The 21,436-nt window shown below is 35.1% G+C and overlaps 1 protein-coding gene across 3 annotated transcripts in view; it reads left to right on the forward strand.

Moving 5' to 3' along the window:
- AGL (amylo-alpha-1, 6-glucosidase, 4-alpha-glucanotransferase) overlaps positions 1 to 21,436 on the forward strand; it is a 79,634-nt gene that overhangs the window by 37,424 nt on the left and 20,774 nt on the right. For all 3 annotated transcript variants that reach the window (XM_027868261.1, XM_027868260.1, XM_027868262.1), the window contains exons 13-24: positions 239 to 362; positions 1,035 to 1,198; positions 1,467 to 1,568; positions 2,977 to 3,132; positions 3,397 to 3,547; positions 8,344 to 8,468; positions 8,560 to 8,672; positions 8,800 to 8,934; positions 13,699 to 13,829; positions 15,669 to 15,805; positions 16,063 to 16,196; positions 17,208 to 17,383. In XM_027868261.1, the coding sequence (XP_027724062.1) occupies positions 239 to 362; positions 1,035 to 1,198; positions 1,467 to 1,568; positions 2,977 to 3,132; positions 3,397 to 3,547; positions 8,344 to 8,468; positions 8,560 to 8,672; positions 8,800 to 8,934; positions 13,699 to 13,829; positions 15,669 to 15,805; positions 16,063 to 16,196; positions 17,208 to 17,383 (1,648 nt within the window). The remainder of the gene's footprint in view (positions 1 to 238; positions 363 to 1,034; positions 1,199 to 1,466; positions 1,569 to 2,976; positions 3,133 to 3,396; positions 3,548 to 8,343; positions 8,469 to 8,559; positions 8,673 to 8,799; positions 8,935 to 13,698; positions 13,830 to 15,668; positions 15,806 to 16,062; positions 16,197 to 17,207; positions 17,384 to 21,436) is intronic.

A 21,436-nucleotide genomic window follows, 5' to 3' on the forward strand; every position in this document is an offset into this window, starting at 1 on the left:
AATTCTAATTTTTTTTCTTCTTTGGCTGCATATATTGATTAATTCTCATACTGGCTGTGTGTGTGTTGGGTTTCTTTGTCATTTCCATACATACATATATTTAAATTCATTTGGCTTTCCGTTTTGTCCTGCTGCGTGGCAATTCCCTGTGTCTAATCTATGCCTGGTCTCATGTTCTTTTTATTTTTCTTGCTCTACTCACCCGCTTCTCTTGCTTTTATGGTCATGCTTTTTGTAGTATATGCTTGATGCTGCTAGGAAATTACAGCCCAATTTGTATGTAGTGGCTGAGCTGTTCACAGGAAGTGAGGAGCTGGACAATATCTTTGTGACTAGACTGGGCATTAGCTCCTTAATAAGAGGTAGGCTTGCTGTAGTGTAATTATTTTTTTTTTTTGGTCTAAAAAGCATGCATGTTATTAGTTTAGTTGATGAAAAGGCATTTGTTAGTCATGCACATTGCTTAGCAGGTTGTAATGCAGTTAATTAAAATAAAAAGGTCTTGTAGTTATTTAAAGTAATGACTAAGGACAATTGGAATTAAGCTTACAGTTTATTGTAGGAATATGTCCTCAGTAACATATTCCTGCTATAGAATAAGGTACCTCGTTTTAAATTGAAAGATCATTTGGAGCAATCAATGAGATTCATTATTTATGAATGTACATGATTTAAAACAAAAGATCCAAATCATTTGGTAGCTGAAAAAAAATGCTTGACTTTTCTTAAATATCTCCCACCTTGAAGCCTGGTGGTATCCTTGAGTTTCTTTTACTAGCCACCTTGCAGCCAAATCTTTCATGAATGCAGAATATTCACTTTATATGAAACATTTATTTTCAGTAAAATTTTGTAAACATATCTCCTACCTGTTAAATATTCAAGTTTATTTTAAAAATCTAAACCCTTGATTACTCTTAAAGTAGTTTTACTCTTCGTGTAGACTGCATGGTATTCATATTGGCAGTGAGAATTATTAATATTTTCTTGAAAGTTGCTTGAACAAATTGTCAGTGTGTGTTTTTTCACTGCAGAGGCAATGAGTGCTTATAATAGTCATGAAGAGGGCAGACTAGTTTACCGATATGGAGGAGAACCTGTTGGATCCTTTGTTCAACCATGTTTGAGACCTTTAATGCCTGCTATTGCACATGCTCTGTTCATGGATATTACACACGATAATGAATGTCCTATTGTGGTAAGTATCTGATCTGTTTCTTATGTTAAGTTGTTTTTGTTAAATGTCATATGTAGTTAACTGATTTTCTAGATTTCAAAATTTGTAAAGGATCAGATCATCAGATACTGTTGAGGGTTTGTGACATTGACATAATGGGTACTTATAATAAATGTTGCTAATTGATTGGTAAAAAAAAAAAGTCTATATGAAACCTTAATGTTGTGCAGTTATCTTTCTGTGATGACACTGTGTATAGCTCTGAAAGAAAATACCTTTTTTCCCCTAGCATCGGTCAGCATATGATGCTCTCCCAAGTTCCACAATTGTTTCCATGGCTTGTTGTGCTAGTGGAAGTGCTAGAGGCTATGATGAATTAGTACCTCATCAGGTGTGTATGTGTTCATTTTAATATACAATTTTATAAATATATTAGCATAATAAATTGTCTTGATTCTTTTTATGGTGATTCTTTTTTTAAAACAAATTTTATTGTTGTCTTTTGTTTTTACATCCCTTAAAAATTCAGTAAATTTGATCAGTGCATAGAAAAAGTATAACAATATATTCAGTGCTTCACATTTGTTGTCATCCCTTCCACCTCTAAAAAGGAGTAGAGAAAGGTGTGTATTTATATCTCTTATTTAAAGGTCAAGCTTGTTCTTTATAATTTTACAACATTCATTTTCAGTTGTTTTGTGGCCATTGTTCCTTCCTTTTACATTGTTGATTGTTAATAGTCATTGTGTGTATTGTTTTCTCGGCACTACTTGTTTCATTTTCCATCAATTCATGTAAGTCTTTCCAAACTCCTATGTATTCTCTTTTTCATTTTTTACGGCATGGTAACATCCCATTATATTTATGTACCACTGTTTGGTTAGTTATTCCGCAGTTGATGGGCATCTAAATTCTTTCCAGTTCTTTGCTATCACAAAAAATGCTACTATTTTGGTGTATATGGGTCCTTTCGTGTTTTTTGTCAGTGACCTCCTTGGGGTATATGCCTAGTAGTGGAATATCTGGGTCAACAGTTAAGAACATTTTAGTTATTTTATTCACATAATTCCAGTTGCTTTATAAAATGGTTATACTGATTCACAGCTTCACCAGTAATGTATTAGTGTTCCTATCTTTATACAACCCCTCCAACATGGACTATTTCCATCTTTTACCATCTTTGCCAATTTGCTGGATGAGAAGTAAAAACCTTAAGATTTGTATTTCTCTTATTAGGGATTCAGAGCATTCTTTTCTGTGGTTATTAATAATTTGCAATTTTCTTCGAGAATTCTTCGTTCATATCGTTTGACCACTTTTCCATTGAGAAATGGCTTTCATTTTTAGTTTTTTATATTTGTTAGTTGTCTGTATATCTTGAATACCAACCCTTATGAAAGAAATTTGGTAAAAAGATTTTTCCCATTCAACAACTTCTCTTTTTATCCTAAAGACATTGATTTTATTTGGGCAAAAGCATTTCGGCTTCATGTGATCAAAATTGTCTATCTTTTGAAATTAGCTATATCCCTTGTTAGGTTAAGAATGTATTTCCTACCCATAGCAATAAAAACTATGTGATCTGTTTCTCTTCTAATTTCTTAATGATATGTTCTTTAATATTCACACCATGTATTTGCTTTGCACTTATTGTGAGATAACTTGAATTCTAATTTTTGAAGAGTCATCATTTTTCTTAATGTATACCTATATATGTGTGTGTATATGTATATATATATGTGTGTGTGTGTGTGTGTATATATATAATATATATATATATATATTTTGCCTTTGTGTAGATTTCTGTAGTGTCTGAAGAAAGGTTTTATACTAAGTGGAATCCTCATGCATCTCCTTCAAATTCAAGTGAAGTTAACCTCCAAAGTGGAATTATTGCTGCAAGACGGGCCATTAATAAGTTACACCAAGAGCTTGGAGCTAAAGGTTTTATTCAGGTATAGAATTAGATTATTGCTATAATTTGTTTGTTTTTGCAAGGCAATTGGGTTAAGTGACTTGCCCAGGGTCACATAGCTAGTTAAGTGTCAAGTGTCTGAGGCTGGATTTGAACTCAGGTTGTCCTGACTCCAGGACCAGTGCTCTATCTACTGCACCACCTAGCTGCCCCTATTATTGCTATAATTTAAAAGATTTATTTACACTAAGGCTAAACTTCTTGGGAAAGTAGATAATTTATTGTTTTATTTACTTAAAATCAGGTGTATGTTGATCAAGTTGATGAAGACATAGTAGCAGTAACAAGACACTCACCTAGTATCCATCAGTCTGTAGTGGCTGTGTCTCGAACTGCATTCAGGAATCCTAAGACATCATTTTACAGCAAAGAAGTTCCTCAAATGTGCATCCCAGGTAACACAGTTCAAGTTGTTTAAATAATTGTGTTTATGTTTAAATATGTTTAATGTGTTTAAATAATTAATAAATAAATAAATAACAATTAATAATATGTTTAAATAATTACAGCAATATTTTTCCATTAGAGAACTTCACCCTTAGGCTTTTACTTCACTCCAGATTTGCCACCAGACTTTTATTTATTTTATTATCTTTGGATTTATATAGCACAGAATTTTGGAGTTGGAAGGGGTTTAATCAGACTGGGATTTAATCCAGCACATACCTGAAAAAGAGGCTCCACTATAACATATCCAACAAGTAGACATCCAACCTCTCTACCAAGACATCTAATAAGGGAAAACCCATTCCTTCAATGGCAGTCCATTCCACTTTGAGACAGCTCTGAGGGTTAGGAAGTTTTTCTCGACATTAGCCTAAATTTATTTCTGTGAAACTTCCACATGGTGCTCTGGTTCTGCCATTTGGAGCCAAGTAAACAAGTCTTATTTGTCCTCTGGATGATAGCTCTTCAGATACACAGCTATCATTTCACCTGTGAGTCTTTTCTTCTCTGAGTTAAACCTCTCCAGTTCTTTTAGTCAATCTCTGTTTCACAGTGATTCAGTTATTTATTATCCTGTCTTTCCTACTCTGGATCATGGATCCTTCTAAACTGTGGTCCTACAACTGAACACAGGACTCCAGATGAAGTCTGACCAGGGCAGAGGACACTGGAAATATAACCTGGTTCCTGAGAACTCTGAGCCTCTTAATTCAGCCCGAGATATCAGGGCTTTTTCACTGTGATAGCCCATTGCTGACTCATTGAGCTTGAAGTTAGGCATAAGACTACCTCAGGTCTTTTTCTGCTGTCCAAGCACACCTCCCGTATTTTACACTTATGATTTTTTTTTAAAGTCACGTGTAAGACTTTGCATAGCATAGTTGATGAAGTCCTGCGCTTGATTAGGAAGACCTGACTTTGGATTCTGACTCAAGACATACTGGGTATGCTGACTGACTCTGGGTAAAAACCTGTCTCAGCTTCTTTTTCTTCCTTTTTACAAATGGAAATCATAGAAGCACCTACTTCATAAAGTTAGACCAAGGATCAAATGGAATATTATATGTAAAGTGCTATCTACTACTTTAATAATCTATTGCAAAGGAAATAAGGATAGTTTGGAATGGTCTGTTCTTGATGAAGCCATGCTGCTTATTTCTAATTACTGCTTTCTTTTCTAGATATTACCAGTTTCTTAAATGATCTGTTACAGAATTTTCGCATGAAGTTAAGGACACTACTTTATAGTTTGCAAAATCTACTGTCTTCCTTTTTTTGAAAATTAGGACAACTTACCCTTTTTCATTCCTGCATGAGTGTACCAATCTTTCAAATATCATTGACAATCCTAGGCCTAGAAAACAGAAACAAAATAAGAGTTGAACATCTCCATCAGTAGTCTTTGTGTCTTCTACCCCCCCAATAGCAGTGCTGTCTATTCTTTGGATCTTTTATTTCTCCTAATACAATTTTTAAAATTAAAAAGCCTTTTTGTTGTCCTTAGTTTTTTTCACCACCCTCAGCTTATTCTGAGGTGTAACACTCCTGACACTAGTCTTACAGATTATGCATTATCTTTGTATTTATGTTTCTTCCTCTTTCATCTTCTATACATATTTTTTTTGAAATCTTTAATTGGTTGCTATATTCTCTGTGCATCCACATTAGTCTCTTTAGACAACTCCAGTATTTCTTTTTGTCAGAATTGTTTCCTTCTGTGTGCTCAATATTTCATTCTTGAGAATTTCCCATCCCTCGTGGACTCGCTTCCTCTAAAAAGTTTAGTCTATAGGATCTTCCCTACTCATCTGAACTCTTTAAAAGCTGTTTTTCCAAAATCTAGGGTGCATGTCAGACTCCCTGGTTTTCCTCTTTTCTTTCAGAAACTGTATTAGGGAGTAGTCACTTCCCCATAAGGGTCTCATCATATCTACCCCTGCAAGCAATTCTTCCCTGTTGTTGAGAATGAGACCCAGAATGGAATTCCCCATTTGTTATCCCTCTACTTTTTGAAGGAACAAATTCTCATTAAGCAAGTCAAGAAGTTATTAATTGCACTGCTTTTGGAAGAAAGAGACGTCCAGCAAATGCCTTGATAATTGAAGTTTCCCATCACTACTAGGTAGCGTGTCTATGCTAGGCTAGTGATCTATTTCACAATCTCCTCTATTTCCTCTTTAGGTCTATAATATAATTTGATGAAAAAGGCATTTCTCCTTCTTCCTTTGGTTTTCACCCAAATTCTCTCCACCATGATTTCCTTCTTCTGGTTTCTGAATTTCCTCACCTAAGTATATCATCTTAATGCTATCTTGACTTTCCTCACACTCCTCTTTACCTATCCTGTTTCTTTTGAATAAGAATCTATCCAGAGCCATTCTGTAATCATTGATTTTACCTTGTCACATATCAGTGAGACCTTTGAGGTCAATTTTACTTCTTTATGTTATTATCTATCTCCTTTAGGGGCAGGGTGTTTTTATAAGTATGTCGTTCTACCATCTTTTTTAAAAAGTACTATTAAGAAAACAACCAAAGGGAAGCAATTCAACTTTTCAAATCTCATTTATCAAGTTACAATGGCAATATCAAACTTTCCAAACTATAGCTATCTTTTTAATTAGTAAGTATTTAATAATTTTTTAACTCATATCCAGAACAGTGCTAATTTAGGGATTTAGGAGCATTGGAAAAGTGTTCTAATATAAAACAAAGTACCCACCCTCAAGAAATTTCCAATCTAGTTGAGGAAACAAAGGTGACATTGAGGAATAATATAAGGCAATAAATAAAGTGGCATACTTATAGTTCTTATAGTAATAATAACTAGCATTTATATGGTATTTTAAAGGTTGCAAAGTATCATGTTTGATCCTCACAAGAATCCTGTGAAATAGGTCCTACAAATATAATTTTTCCCATCTTACAAATGAGGAAGCTGAGGCTTAGAAAGGTGAAGTGCCATACCCAGGGTCACACAACCAGTAAGTATCAGGTGTAACAGAACCTCGGAGTTGTGAAGGACCTCAGAGTCTTCAGTACTTGAACAAAAATCCCCTCTACACAATTTCATGATGTCATCTCTTTGATCAAAAACCGTGATCCATATTGTATATTAGGATAAATTCCCAGACTCCTGAGCCTGGCACTCAAAGCCATATGTAATCTACCCCAACCTGCATTTACTGCCTAGTCCCCTATACAGTCCCTCTGCCTCAACAGAACTAGTATACAGACTCCCTCAAAATGCCATGCCTGGGGTGGGGAGAGAAAAATAGATTGTTTTTGTTCATTGAAAAAGAATATCAAAATAAAAATCCTTTCTGATGTCATGCCTTTCTATCTTCGTTCACATCTGCCTCTTGGAATTTCGTATCTCTGATCTATCTATTCATATACATACTTTAAAATCCAGTTAAAAACCCACTGATGATCTCTGCCTCATCTGAACTAAAATAGTTACAGTCTGCTTAGGCAACTAATAATATGTGTATTTTCTGCACATCACAGCCATTGATAGAATTTGTAAGATTTTAAATGTTTAATAAATGGTGACTTTTTCCAAAGTATATTATGTGAATTCATGAAGAAAAAATGCTATGGGGAAATTTTTACTTTTAAGTACCTCTAAAAATGTGTCCTTATAAAATACAATTGACTCCCATATGACTACCACTTGTTTTAATGATTAATTCCAGAAATTATAATTTGAGAAGCTTAATATCAATTTCCAGAAGAATTCTGGGATGGTTTATTAAGTGGATAATTTATGAAAGCTTAGAGAATTAGATCACTAGGAACCAGGTTAGGTTCACTAAATTCAGGTCTTCCTTGTTTAACAATTACTAGGCTAATGAATTAGGGAAATTCCATAAATGTGGTTTATCTGAATAAGAAAAAATTTGTGATATCCTTTTGGACAAAGATAGAAAAATGTGGTATGGATGATAGTATAAATAAGCAGATTCATAGTTGGTTGAAAAATGTTGAATAACGCATTAATGTCAACCTGGAGGAAAGTCTCTACTGATAAACTCCCAGGGGTCTTCCCTCAACTATATTCTATTTGACATTTGTACTCGTGTCTACTATTAACACTGATTGGCATTAATAAAAGCACAGTTTACAAATAAAGTGAAACAATAATCCATCTGTACTTTGTACTGGTAAGACTGTTTTGAAGTATTTTAAGATAATCAGGCTATAGTGTACCAAGAGCACTGTATTTTAAGGTAATAAATGGACTCAAAGCTGTCTTGAAAAAGTTAAAGGAACTAGTCATTAATAGCCCAGAGACTACAGATAAATCTGATTAATTTTCAGATATCTCAAGCAGCAATCCTGTGGAAGAGGGAATTCATTTGTAGCCCCTGAGAAGATGGGTTAATAGTTCAGAAATTTTAACAATTTGAGCTATCTGAAAACAAAGTAGATTACTTCTATGAGATAGTGAGTTCCCTGTTACTGGAAGTATTCAATCCATGACTGGATGGCACCTTGAAAGGTGCAGAGGAGATCCATTTATTGCATCAGGGATTTGACTTGATTACCTCTAAGTGCCCTTCTGTCCTTCCAGTTCTGTGATTTTTATTGCATTTTCATCTCCAAATTCTTAGTGCTCCTTTTTAACTTGTAATGGAACTAAAATACTGTATGCTTGTAATTCAGAAAATTTAAAGACAATAAAAATGGCTGTTTCCAAGTTATGTTATAGCTGAAAAATAATGTAATTTTTTTTTTTCAGGCAAAATTGAAGAAGTTGTTCTTGAGGCTAGAACTGTTGAAAGAAATACAAGTCCATACAGAAAAGATGAGAATTCAATCAATGGAATGCCAAATATCACAGTAGAGATTAAAGAACATATCCAGGTATATATGACTTTTCTTTCTGTTATTACATGTAATATATTAATGACATTAGTATGGATTTACTTGAAAGTTTAACTAATTTCTTTTTAAGCTTAATGAAAGTAAAATTGTGAAGCAAGCTGGAGTTGCCAAAAAAGGTCCTAATGAATATGTTCAAGAAATAGAGTTTGAAAACTTAACTCCAGGAAGTGTTATTATATTCAGGTATGTTTATTGCTTTAAAATATTTAAATATGTTGTGTACATGTATATATGATTGAAATATTTTTGTCAGTCTTATTGCTTTTTAACAAGTTACTCCATTTTATCATTTCCTCACTAACATTTTCAGAGTTAGTCTTGATCCTCATGCACAAGTGGCTGTTGGCATTCTTCGAAATCATTTGACACAGTTTAATCCTCATTTTAAAACTGGAAGCCTTCCTGTTGACAACGCAGATCCTATACTAAAAATTCCTTTTGTTTCGTAAGTATGTCTTATTTAAGGAAGTCTGGTCACTTTTTAATAGCTAATAAATGTTTACCCGATCAATATAATTTTGATTCTCTACTGCTTGAATAATATTATTATGTATCTCAGTTTGTCAAGGATGCATTCTATAAGGTTTAAAAAATATAGGCCTTACAGGTCCTGAAATCAAGTGCAATAATTAAGTAAACACACAAAAGAAGTAAGTAATTGATAAATAAGATAAACATCTTAGAATTAAAAAACTTTTCTGTAATTGACAACTTTTGTACATCATCTAGAAAAATCTGTAATACTAATTTTAAAAGTGAGAAATAAAAGAAGGGAAAGGATAATAGGTCATAAATTGGAATAACCAGTGGTATGAGCACTAAAAAGTATTGGTTGAATTAGACAATTTATTATTAGCTCTCACTGCTATTAATCCTCCAACTTTCCCTTGAAGCACTTTAGTGAGAAACTACTTCCCAAACAAGTTATTCCAATTTTGGATAGTTCAGAGTGTTTCAGACTTTTTGCTTATATCAGGATGAAATCTTCCTCACCAAAACTCTATCCATTCTGCCCTCTGGAGCAAAGGAGAACAAATCTGACCCTTCTTTTGTGTAACAGCTTTCCACTGCTTAGTCAGCAGTGATCCTAGTGTTATTTATAAGCAGATCATTACATAAAAGTGAGCTATGATCTTCAGTAATAAAAGTTTCGCTTTTGACATACATCACAGGAAATTTGCTAATTCTTTAGAGATTGTTATTAGTTATTACTTAAAGATTATTACAGTATTAATGTACTGCTGCTGTGTGTTGTCCCCGACTTCGTTTTAAAATAACTTTGTAAGAGTTTGGGTATTATGTCTTCTGTTTGGAACCTAAAACACATTTTCCCCTAGAAATAATGTTACAGATGTTTTTGTGTTTGGTTTTGTTTTTGGTTTTTTGGTTTTTTTTTTTAGATCCTGGGCAAACCCATGAGTCTACTAAATCCATGCAGCTAGCATACGTTATTGCAATGCAAACATTGCAAACTAGTAGAAGTCAGATACTGATGCAAGTAATTAAAAACAAAAAAAAGTTGAGAAATAGTGTTTGTCCTGAATGCTGGCACCAAAGGCCAGGTCCTTATCACTTCTTACCAGCTATTGCAACAGCATCCTAATTGATCTCCTGCCTCAAGTCTCTCTCCCCTCTCCAATTTTCCACACAACGGTCAAATTAATACTACTACAGATCTGACCATGTTAATCAACCCCCTATTCAATAAACTCTAGTGGCTCCCTATTATCTGTAGCAGCAAATACAGGCTTGTCTGTGCATTTAAAGCCCATTATAACTTGATTCTGATGTGCCTTTCTTACCTTATAGCTTTACATCACTTTTGGACCTCTATGAGACATCTAAACTAACCTTGCTATTTTTCAAACATAGTCATTGATCTTCTTTTCTATATACCTTTGTACAATTTGTCCCCAATTCTTGGAATGGATTCCTTTGTCACCTGTGCCTCTTAGAATTTTCTTTCCTTCAAAGTTCAGCCCAGTTGCTCCCTTTTGCACGAGATCTTTTCTGAATTTAGTCCCACTCCCAAGAAATTACTTGGTATTTATTTATATATATTTATATATGTACATATTGTCTCCTCTGTTCAAATGGTCCCAGAGGTCAGGGAGTTTCATGTCTGTCTTTGTGTCCCCAGTACCTAGCCAATGCCCTGCACAAGATTATGTGCTAAACAAATGCTTGTTGACTGATTGATTGAGAGGAGAGGGTGAATACTTTCACAGAGATTTCAAAAGTGATCGTCTTTCATGCACTTTCAGTAATGCTAGGATTTGATGGCACTGGTTCTTTTGTGATATAAAAAAGTGCTATATACAGAGACCAACCAACATGGATGAGTCAAAGGAAGCAGTGCAACCCAACAATTCCAACAAAGACCTAAGAAGACTGTCAGACCAAATAGTGATTGGGAATTCTAAGGAGAAACCAAGTGGGCATTAATCCAGTCCAATATACCAAACCAGGGACAACATGCCAAAGTTTTAGGGACACAGCCAGAGTAGTCCTTAGAGGAAATTTTATATCTAAACACCTTTTTCAATAAAAAAGAGAAGGAATAGATCACTGAATTAGATATGAAACTTTAAAAAAAAACCTATAAAACCAAATTAAAAAGTGCTACATAAATGATGACTACTATGTTGTGGTGCCATTGTTTCAGACCTGATTGGTTCTTAGCCTAGCTGTGCTGAGGAGCCAAGCATCCTCTTAGTGAGGAAGATGGAAAAAGCAGTGTGCAAATAACAGTCTGTGTGTCAGTTGTTAAATATATGGGGCATGCCTTAATTAATTCTTCAATTAATAGCTTGAGGTAATTAATAATAAAAATAGCTGGCATTTTTCTGAATCTTTACAGTTTACAAATTATTTTTTAAAGAATACATTTCCTCAGGGGCAGCTAGGTGGCACAGTGGATAGAGCTCCAACCTTGGAGTCAGGAGGACCTGAGTTCAAATTCAGCCTCAGACAGTTGACACTTACTAGCTGTGTGACCCTGGGCAAGTCACTTAACCCCAATTGCCTCACCAAAAAGAAAAAAAAAGAATAAATTTCTTTGTTTGATACTCACAGCTCTATGAAACAAATAAGTATTAATAATCCCATTTTAAAGAAGAAACAGATTTATGGAGATCACATGACTTGCCCAGGGTCACACAGATACCAGGTGGCGGTGATTACTAATGGCAGAGCCAAGACTCAAGATGTTGTTTTCCAGCTCCAAATCCATTGTCATTTTCGCTGCGATGCTGTTAGGTTCTCTACACAGAGAACATGGAAGAAGTTAAAAAAAAACTCTTTAAAGACAAAACTTGGGGGATTTGAAAAAATAAAATAATTTTCCCAAATTGAAAAATAAGACAACCTAAAGAACTTTTATAATATTTTTGCCAAACAGTTAAATTTGGCAGTTCTTGGCAGAGTGGCAGGAAAGGAAGCACATACAATTTTTAGACAGTTCCATAAACTTTAATTTCACTCTTGATGCTTTAAATGTGAAATCCTTAAAAACTGATGAGTTTACATATAGTGGAACCCACCACACTTACACTGTAATGCCAAAGTGCTGCTTGAAGAAGTGGCAGCAGCACTAAAGAAAACAAAAATGAGAAAAGCACCTAGACCAGTGCATTCATTCATGCTGGAGGCAACATTCTTTTGGGGCCTTTAATGGATCAATTCATAGAGTATCTAAAAAAGTGGAAGATACTAGAAGTTTGGGGGGATCTTGGATCTTTTTATTACAAAAAAATGACCAAGAAAACATTAATAACTCCTCATCTTTTTGCCTTCTTGACCTATATGTACAAATTTTTTATTACAATAATGTATCCATGAATTCATGCATCAATGCTGTCCTTGAAGAAAATATTTGAAGGGAACTGTCAGGTTTTCATAAATGATATTCCACATTAGGCTACATTTTTTCAGTCATAAAATTGACTAGAAAATGTATAGAAAATGAGATTCCCCTATGCTATTTTTTGTTGACTACGAAAAATAATTTCGTCTAGTAGAATAAAACTCCACTATAAAGACTCACCTTCAACAAAGTAACTCCCATGCATGTGTCAAAATTTTTCAAGATTTCATTTAAGGAGTAACAACACTCTGCTCAACACTTTTATTGTTCATATCAAGTGAGACATGAAACAGGGATATGAATATTCACCCACAGATGTTTGTCATTGTCATGGAGGAAGTCCAGAACAAAGTCCAAGTCAAAAAAAAAAAAGATTCCTTATAGATGATGAGAGTTTTCAGATGCTCATTTTTGCAGATAACCCAAGGGCCTAGGCTAATTGTATCAAGCCTGGAGCCTTGTAACACTGAAGAATGTAGCAGTGAATGTGTTGTGTCCTATGATAAACATTTGGATGTGAACCCTAGTGCTCTTCCAACAGTACACAGATCTGCAAATGAACAGTGATGAGCTGAACTTGAATTGAGTAAGAGGAAAGTGGGTTGGATTGCTTTGGGAAATTTTATAATTCTTTTAATGATTCTAAGCTTCTTCCCAAACCAAAGGCAGTGATGAATAGCTACTAGTCGTAAAATAGTGTTTTCAAACAGTTGAAATTTAAGGATTACCCTAAGAGCAGTGGAGCAGCATATGTTGAATGTAACAAGGCTGCAACATATTACAAGTGAGGAATTGTAGGGAAGACACTCTAAAAGACATAATTGGAGAAATATATGACCGGAAGAGATAAAACCAGTCAGGTGCTAAAATGAAGGACAACCACTGGAACTGGCATCCATATCATGTCAAGAGAATACAAAGAAGGCTCCTAGCATGTTGGATGGGTATTCTGTGGGAAAACTATGGGAGGACAGAAATGAGAATCACAAAGGGTGGGTAGGTTGTTTGAGATCCATTAGAGTCCTTGTATTTGGATTTGTTCAGTTCTGAACATATACATAGCTGAAATGTCATTTCAATGGTAGCAGTTCCAATGTTTTCTATATTTTTGTTGACAGGTAGTTGAGCTATTTTGTAGTTTGCTTTTCTGTACAGTTAGTCTTACTGAGGTTTCCACAATCACTTTAAAATAGTATTTAATTTTGGGGAGATGAATTGGAGGTTAACATACTACAGGACCTATGCTAATGGAATCAAGGATCATGTAAATATTGAAACACACTATAGTATTTGAGTTTGGTAGATGAAATAATCATTTGTCCTTACTTATTTTCTTATACTTAGAATAGCATCCAAATTAACTCTGGCTGACCTAAACCAATTACTCTACCGCTGTGAGTCAGAAGAACAAGAGGATGGTGGAGGATGCTATAATATACCAAATTGGTCACCCCTTAAATATGGAGGACTTCAAGGTAAGCAAGTTCAAAAACACTTAAGCCTCTTTTTAGCTAGATTGGAGAACTGGAGTTGTACCTTCTATTTCTATTTTGTGTTAGTTACTTTTATATGTGTTCTATCCTGCTGACAGACTGCAAATTTTTAGGAGAGTTGGAGCCATGTGTTATCTATTTTGGTATCTTTCCCAGCTGGTAGTACTCTTCAGCTAGTAGGTACTTAAGTGGTTGTTGAACTGGTTTTTATATTCCCCTCCAAGAGCCCTTGTTGTATTGTGCCTGTCAGTAAATGGTTTGACTTAAATTTCTTTTATAACAGGAGTCAGTCCATAGGTGGCGCAATGGATAGAGTGGTGCAAAGGCCTGGAGTCAGGAATACTCATTTTCCTGAGTTCAAATCTAGTCTCAGACACTTACTAGCTGGGTGACCCTGGACATATTGCTTAACCCTGTTTGCCTTAGTTTCCTCATTGGTAAAATGAGCTGGAGAAGGAAATGGCAAACCACTCCAGTATCTTTGCCAAGAAAACCCCAAATGGGATGACAAAGAGTCAAATACAACTGAAACAACTAAATAACAAGTGCCTACTTTGTATGATATGTATAATAAAATGTATTTTATTTCATGAATAATAAAACGAAATAGTATTTGCAAAGAGTTCTGGCAGCCTTAAAATGCTATTTTAAGTGTGAGGTATTATGAACTAAGTACTGAGCTAAGTGTTAGGGATACAAAGACAAGGAAAATATCTCCCACCCTCAAGCCCTGTAGGAGCTTGCCTATATGTGTGTTGTTTGTGTGAATGTTTGACACACAGAGAATGAATACAAGGCAGTTTGTGGAAGGAATATATTAGCATCTGAAAGAATCAGGAAAGGCTTTATGTGGAAGATAGAACTTGAGCCGAGTCTTTGAAGGAAACCAAGGGTTCTAAAAGATGAAGGTGAAGGAGACCATTCGAGGCATGAGAGACAGCCTGAAAAGGAAAAAGGAAATAGTAAAGTGTTGTCTAGGTTAATTTATGAATCAATGACAATATCATGTTCCATTACATGTCAGTGTATGCAAAGTCCAGTACTGTTAAGTAAGCTTGTCCTACTGCCATTGCTTTGATATGCCATGGAATAGAGATTCCAGACACATAGGAGTGCCAGATATGTTTCATTTATGGCTAAGTCCTCCAGGCTTCTTGTCACTAGACCTGAAGGTGTTTGTGTCACTTCAGAAACCTATTTCATTGTAACCCTGCGTACACAATTTACCATAGACATTCCTTTGGCCACTGAAAGATAGGTTCATTACCTTCATATTTATCCTCCTACCCACATTTACTTCCTTTTGGGGAAGGAGATGGTTTAGTCGTCTTTAATAGCTATTGACTACAACCTAATTTATATAGGAATTTATAGTACCTTGAAGAAAGCTGTGCATAGATTAATATTTCTTACCTAATGCCAGAAGCCCCAAGACCAGCCAGCCCTTTGAACAGGAATATCCAAGTCATACAAAGCAGACCCAGTCCTTTCTCAAGGCTTCCAAGACAAACATACAAACAAACAAATCTCATTAATTTGAGATTTGTCTCCCAATTCCCAGTGATTCTCAGAATTTGCAGTACACCTTTCATTTTCATGGTCCATGCACAGTATCTTTCACATGTTCATCACCCACAAGGGAGGTCTTACAGTAGCCATCTTCCTTTATATGCACAAAATGCTCTTTCATTGCACTTGAAGAGTATTAGATGCTAATGACAACTCAGTCCATAACACTAAATTGTCTGTGCCCATAGTGAAATCAAAGATCATAAAATCATACATTTAGATCTGAAATAGAATGTTTCTCTCTGTTTTCAGGTTTAATGTCTGTGTTAGCAGAAATAAGACCAAAGAATGACCTGGGTCATCCTTTTTGTAATAATTTAAGGTCTGGAGATTGGATGATTGACTATGTCAGTAATCGGCTGATTTCACGCTCAGGAACTATTGCAGAAGTAAGTAGAACTGTTTTTTAGGGAGGACAGTGTTATCCCCAGATAGAAGTACTCTTCTGTGACATTCACATATTTATATTTACATAGTTTTTTAATATGTGGCTAGTTGGGTTTTTTTTTATTTTCCTTTATTATCAGTGAATGGAAACCTCACTGTTCCAATGCTAGATTGTAAAGTTATGTACTTGGTTTCCTCTTCTAAACTTATCTAGCCTAGAAACAAACTTAAACTAACTTTTCAATTATTATTCTAACAGGTTGGTAGATGGTTGCAAGCTGTGTTCTTCTACTTGAAGCAGATTCCACGTTACCTTATCCCATGTTACTTTGATGCTATATTAATTGGGACATACACCACTCTTCTGGATGTAGCGTGGAATCAGATGTCAAGGTATAGCCAACAAAACTAGAATAAATGTTAGTGTTTGTAAAGAAAATACATGTGAAGTCACTTTATTATACTCTCTTTTAATAGAGGTACCAAAACTATAATACCAAATTTTAAATTAACAAGTAACAAATGACAATAAGTTAACAAATGAATATTTGTCTTAAAATCATAGTCCCGGAAAGGATTTTGAGTGGCCAGTTAATTCGGAGCCTAAAGGCAGAGGCATATCTAAATAATCTCAAATAGGAGATTGTCCTATAAGACTCAGAAAAAGCATCATTGGGAAAGTTGGCCTAGTTTCAGTTTTTCTTTTTTGTCATTTTATATTATCATAGAATTTATCAAAAACATTTGTTTTTTAGTGTCTTCATCTGTTATTTTAGTCCTCTTTGCAACAGTCCTCAAATTTTTTTCTGACATAGTGATGAATCAGAGTTATAAAGATTTTGGCCTTAGAAGTAAATGATAAATTGTATTTCAGTTTTTATAAAAACACAGAATTAGTAGGAAAATTCAGAAAATAAAATTCCAAGCCAAAAGTTCATATTTCGTAGGCTTCCATGTAATAATAAATTGTTAGCTAATCTTTTCATATTAGAAATAAAATAAAAGTATTTTCTACCACTTCTGGCACCTAATCAGTTCAAAATTCTTAGCCGGATAGTTCAGTGTATTGTGTTAGATTTGGAGTTAGGAAAATTTGAGTTCAGATCCTTCCTCAAACACTTACTAGCTGTGTGCCCCTACAATGAATCACTTAAACTCTCTCAGCCTCAGTTTTGTCATATGTAAAATGAGGGTGATAGTAATAGCATGTATCTTACAGAGTTTATCCTCATTTAAAGATAAAATGAGACAACACACAAAGCATTTTGCAAAACTTAAAAGTGCTATATAAATTGTAGTTACATTTATTCGACAGAACTTTACCAGTGTTTCACATGTACTGTTAAGGTAAAGAATGGAGGAATGCAAATTAAATAATTACTAACTCTTTTTTTTTTATTACAGCTTTGTTCAGAATGGCTCGACATTTGTAAAACACCTTTCGCTGGGTTCAGTTCAATTGTGTGGAGTAGGAAAGTTCCCCTGTCTTCCCCTTCTTTCTCCCTCACTTCCTGATGTCCCGTATAGACTAAATGAGGTAACCAGAGAGAAGGAGCAATGCTGTGTTTCTCTAGCTGCTGGTAAGAAATATATGATTTTAAAATGTGACTGTACCATATTCTAAGAGAAATTGCAGATTTTTTTAAGAGGGTGTATGATGATTTATAATTTGTGGTATTATAAAAAAGTTGTGGTTTTGAACATAATCTGTGTTTAGTGTGAAGACTTTTTACTAGTCAAACTCATTTATGTAATTATTTCCATTTAATCCTCTTCCACTTACTCCCCTGGTCCTGTATACTTTTCTCCAACATTTAATTTTTAGACTCTTTTGTTGCCAGTGTATTTTTAAGTCAACCAAATTTTGACAACTGTTTAGTTACACTCAAATTCTTTGAAAGATTTATGATAAATTAGCAGTCTTTCTAAGTAGCAAGTAAGAATAAAACCTGAATGAAATAATAAATGTAAACAAGAAAAACCCAGTTCACTCATGTGTTTAGGCTCTTGTGTTTTTTTCCCAAGGATTTCCCAAAATATGGACAAGATGAATTTAATTAACACACCTAATAAGATGAATGGAAAAATATCAGAAAGTACTAAAAGAATGTTTGACCAAGACCTTTTTAAAATATTTTTTAATCTCCACCTTTCACCTACTTAGCAAAGGAAAGAAAGGCTTGGCAGCAGAACCCTAGGCTCATTCCTACAAAAAGTTAAGTTTGTTGTTAATTGAGTTATATTTTGGCTTCTGAATTGGTCTCTTCCATCTCTTTCTCTGAAATTTCCTGCCATATGAGTCTATCAGAAGCTACTTTAAAAGAATGACTGTATTTTTCAGTAACGATTAAGTAAATCCTTTTCCCCACATTTCTGTGCTAAAAGTTGCTGTGACTAAAAGGCAGAAAGGACATGACATCCTATTTGAAAGTATTTCTCATTACATATCATTTAATCTGATAATTTTGGAATTTAGCTATTATATTCCTTGGCATTTTCAATTTGAGATCTCTTTCAGGAGGGGAGCAGTGGATTCTTTCTATAGTCATTTTACCTTCAGGTTCTAGGACTTCAGGGCAGTTTTCCTTTATGATTTCCTGAAGGATATTGTCCAGGCTTTTTTTCATCATGACTTTCAGGTAGGCCTATAATTTTTAAATTGTCTCTCCTCGATCGATTTTCCAGGTCAGCTGTTTTACCTATGAGGTATTTTACGTTTTCATCTATTTTTTTCATTTTTTTGTTTCTGTTTGACTGATTCTTGCTCTCTCATAGAGTCATTAGTTTCCATTTGTTCAATTCTAATTTTTAACATATTGTTTTTTTTCTGTTAGATTTTGTGCTTTGTTCTCCAATTGGTCAATTGTATTTTTAAGGGATTTATTTTCTTCATTGTACTTTTTTTCCAATTGGTCAATTGTGTGTTTTAGGGACTTGTTTTCTTCGGTGTACTTTTTTTTCAATTGGCCAATTGTACTTTTAAAGGACTCCTCTACCTCTCTCATTTGACTTTTAAAATCCTTCTTGAGTTCTTCTAGGAAGGCTTTTTGGGCTTCAGACCAGTTCATATTCCCTTTTAATGTTGCAGATGTGGGTTTGATGACAGTGTTGTCTTCTTCAGAATTTCTGTCTCGCTCTCACTCTTCTCATAATATGAATCTATCATATGTTTCTTTTTACTCATGATGTTTCTTTATTCCCTGGCCTTTAAAGAGATTTAGCTCTCCTGCTGGGGAGCAGAGGGCACTGACCCAAGCTTCTTGTATTGGGAGCCTAGGTCTTAGTTACTGGCTTTGTGTGCTGGGGCCTCTTATGTTGGCAATTGGAGGCTGTAGGGTTCTGGCATCTTATCTGGTGTTGGGCTGGAATAAGCAAGGCTGGGACTTTCAGGTAAATCTAGGTTGCCTGCTTTTCCTTTCCTTTAGCTTTGTTTAGCTCCTTTTAGATAAGAGCTGCCAGGTGTTTATCTGCCTGGGGCCCCTTGCAGTGCTGCCTCCCTTATTTCTGTTGAGGCACTGGGAGACTTCTTTGCTGTAGAATGCCGAGGCACCTGGTGGTTTTCTGAGCTGGTTTCCACCAGTTACCCCACCCTCACTGAGGCACTTGGAGGTACAGCTGTTGGTGTTCACCTGCTAGACCACCTGGGATTCGGGATCTCCTCCTGGTTGGCAGTTGGAGGCTGTAGGGTTCTGACAGCTTACCTAGTGTTGGGCTGGAATCAACAAGGCTGGAACTTTTTGGCACCTCTAGGTTGCTTTCTTCAGCTCCTTTCAGATGAATGCTGCCAGGTGCTTATCCGTCTGGGGCCCCTTGTAGTGCTGCTTCCCTTATTTTTGCTGAGGCACTGGGAGACCCGTTTACTGTAGAATGCCAAGGCACCAGAATCTCCTCCTGGTGTGCTAAAGTGGGTCTTTCCACTAGCTGGCTGGGTGACTCCCAGTTCTGTACTGCTCCCCTTTCCCCAGGGTAAGAGGGACCTTTCCCGTTAATCCCTCTAGCTACTGGGCTACTGCAGTGCTGCACCCCATCTTTCTTCTGGTTCAGCTGTTCCAGGGTTTTTTCAGAGGTGATATTTTCTAGGTTTTCAGAGGTTGATAGGGGAGGGTGAGAGCGACTACCTTTTTACTCTGCCATCTTGGCTCCCAGAAGCAGAAGTCTCATTACATATCATTGCACAGTGATCCTCTGTGGAACTTGATTTTATGGAATTGATAAATCAGAAAATAGTACTATTTTAAGGTCCCCTTCACTCATTTCTTCATATTTTGTTAACAGCTCTACTTCAAGTTGGCCATCTTGGAAAGACTTTTCTTGCCTGTCTAAAAAGCAAAAACAAAAAGGCTGAGAGAATAAGTGTTTTAAAAGCCCTGGGAGTAGCAATTAAGGAGTCAGTAGATTTGGATTGACAATCTGTAAACAGCCCCTCTAGGAGCAGAAAAGCACCTTGACTTTCATATTAAATAACCAGACTATAATATGAGCTGCTCTAGTTTTTGTATTTGATTTATGAGAATCTATGCAGAGAGACAAATGTCAGTGTTGAAGTTGACCTGGCTTCTCTACTTTTCATTTGTAAGGCATTGCTCTAGGAATGTATTATAATTTTTTTTCTACTCAAGTATAAAATAATGGGTTTTACCACGCAGAATTTTCCTTTCCAGGAATGCTTCTTTTCCATGTATAGATAGATATCCAATTTCAACTACAATCTTTCAGTAATGAAATAATAGCATTTATCTACTTTTATTAGAAACAGTTCTAATTTATCTAACTTAAGTTGTGAAGTATTTTAAGAGATTTTCTCATCTTTCACTTCTCAAAACATGTTTTGGACTTAGTCTTCTATTTCTGTAAATTTTTTTTCCCAATTCCTTGACATTTGTTCTGTTTTAACTCTAGCATAATTTTTTTATTGGTTTCTAATTGAAATGTTGCTTTGTCATGCTGATTCTCTTTGGTCACCATAGAAGCAAATAACAGGATAATTAGTACTCCTAGAATCTTCAAATGAAAAGAGAGACGCCAAACTTACCCACAGTTTTTACTTCCCTTCTTGTTCTTCATTCATGTATCATTCCATGTATATAGATGCCTGGAATGTTCAGGTCACTTGACAAAGGAACCCTTGCTTTCTTCTGTGAAAAATGGAATTTCATAGACAAAAATGACTACAAATGAAGTGGTTCTGCATGGTGAAGAGTAGTCTTTATTTTTAGTGACAGGAATTTAGAAAGACACCTGTGAATATTTTTATTAGTCTCTAAAATAAGCAGTGTAGGATATTTAAGTATGATTTTCAAATCCTTAGATCACAAAAATACACATTTCTAAAGAACCATCAAGATAAAGAAAATCAGACCTTGAAATAGGAGTCACGTGATTCTGAATCTTTTGTTTCTAGTAATCCATTCCGGTGGATGGTAAAGGGGATGAACAAGCTTTCTTGTTCATTTTTTGCTTTCAAGCATTCTCTTTGTTTGAGTTTGTTTTTTTCATTTGTTTAGCTTGGTTGTTTTTTTTTTCACCTTCCTTAACATAGAGGAAACTTGAACATCAAATTAATTACAGTAAGCTCAATGGGCTAATTAATATTTAGAGTTTAAATGTAGAGTATCAAGTAATGTTCAGTATTG

Source organism: Vombatus ursinus, unplaced genomic scaffold (genome assembly GCF_900497805.2).
Source record: "Vombatus ursinus unplaced genomic scaffold, bare-nosed wombat genome assembly UNPS02014787.1, whole genome shotgun sequence".
Classification (NCBI taxonomy): domain Eukaryota; kingdom Metazoa; phylum Chordata; class Mammalia; order Diprotodontia; family Vombatidae; genus Vombatus; species Vombatus ursinus.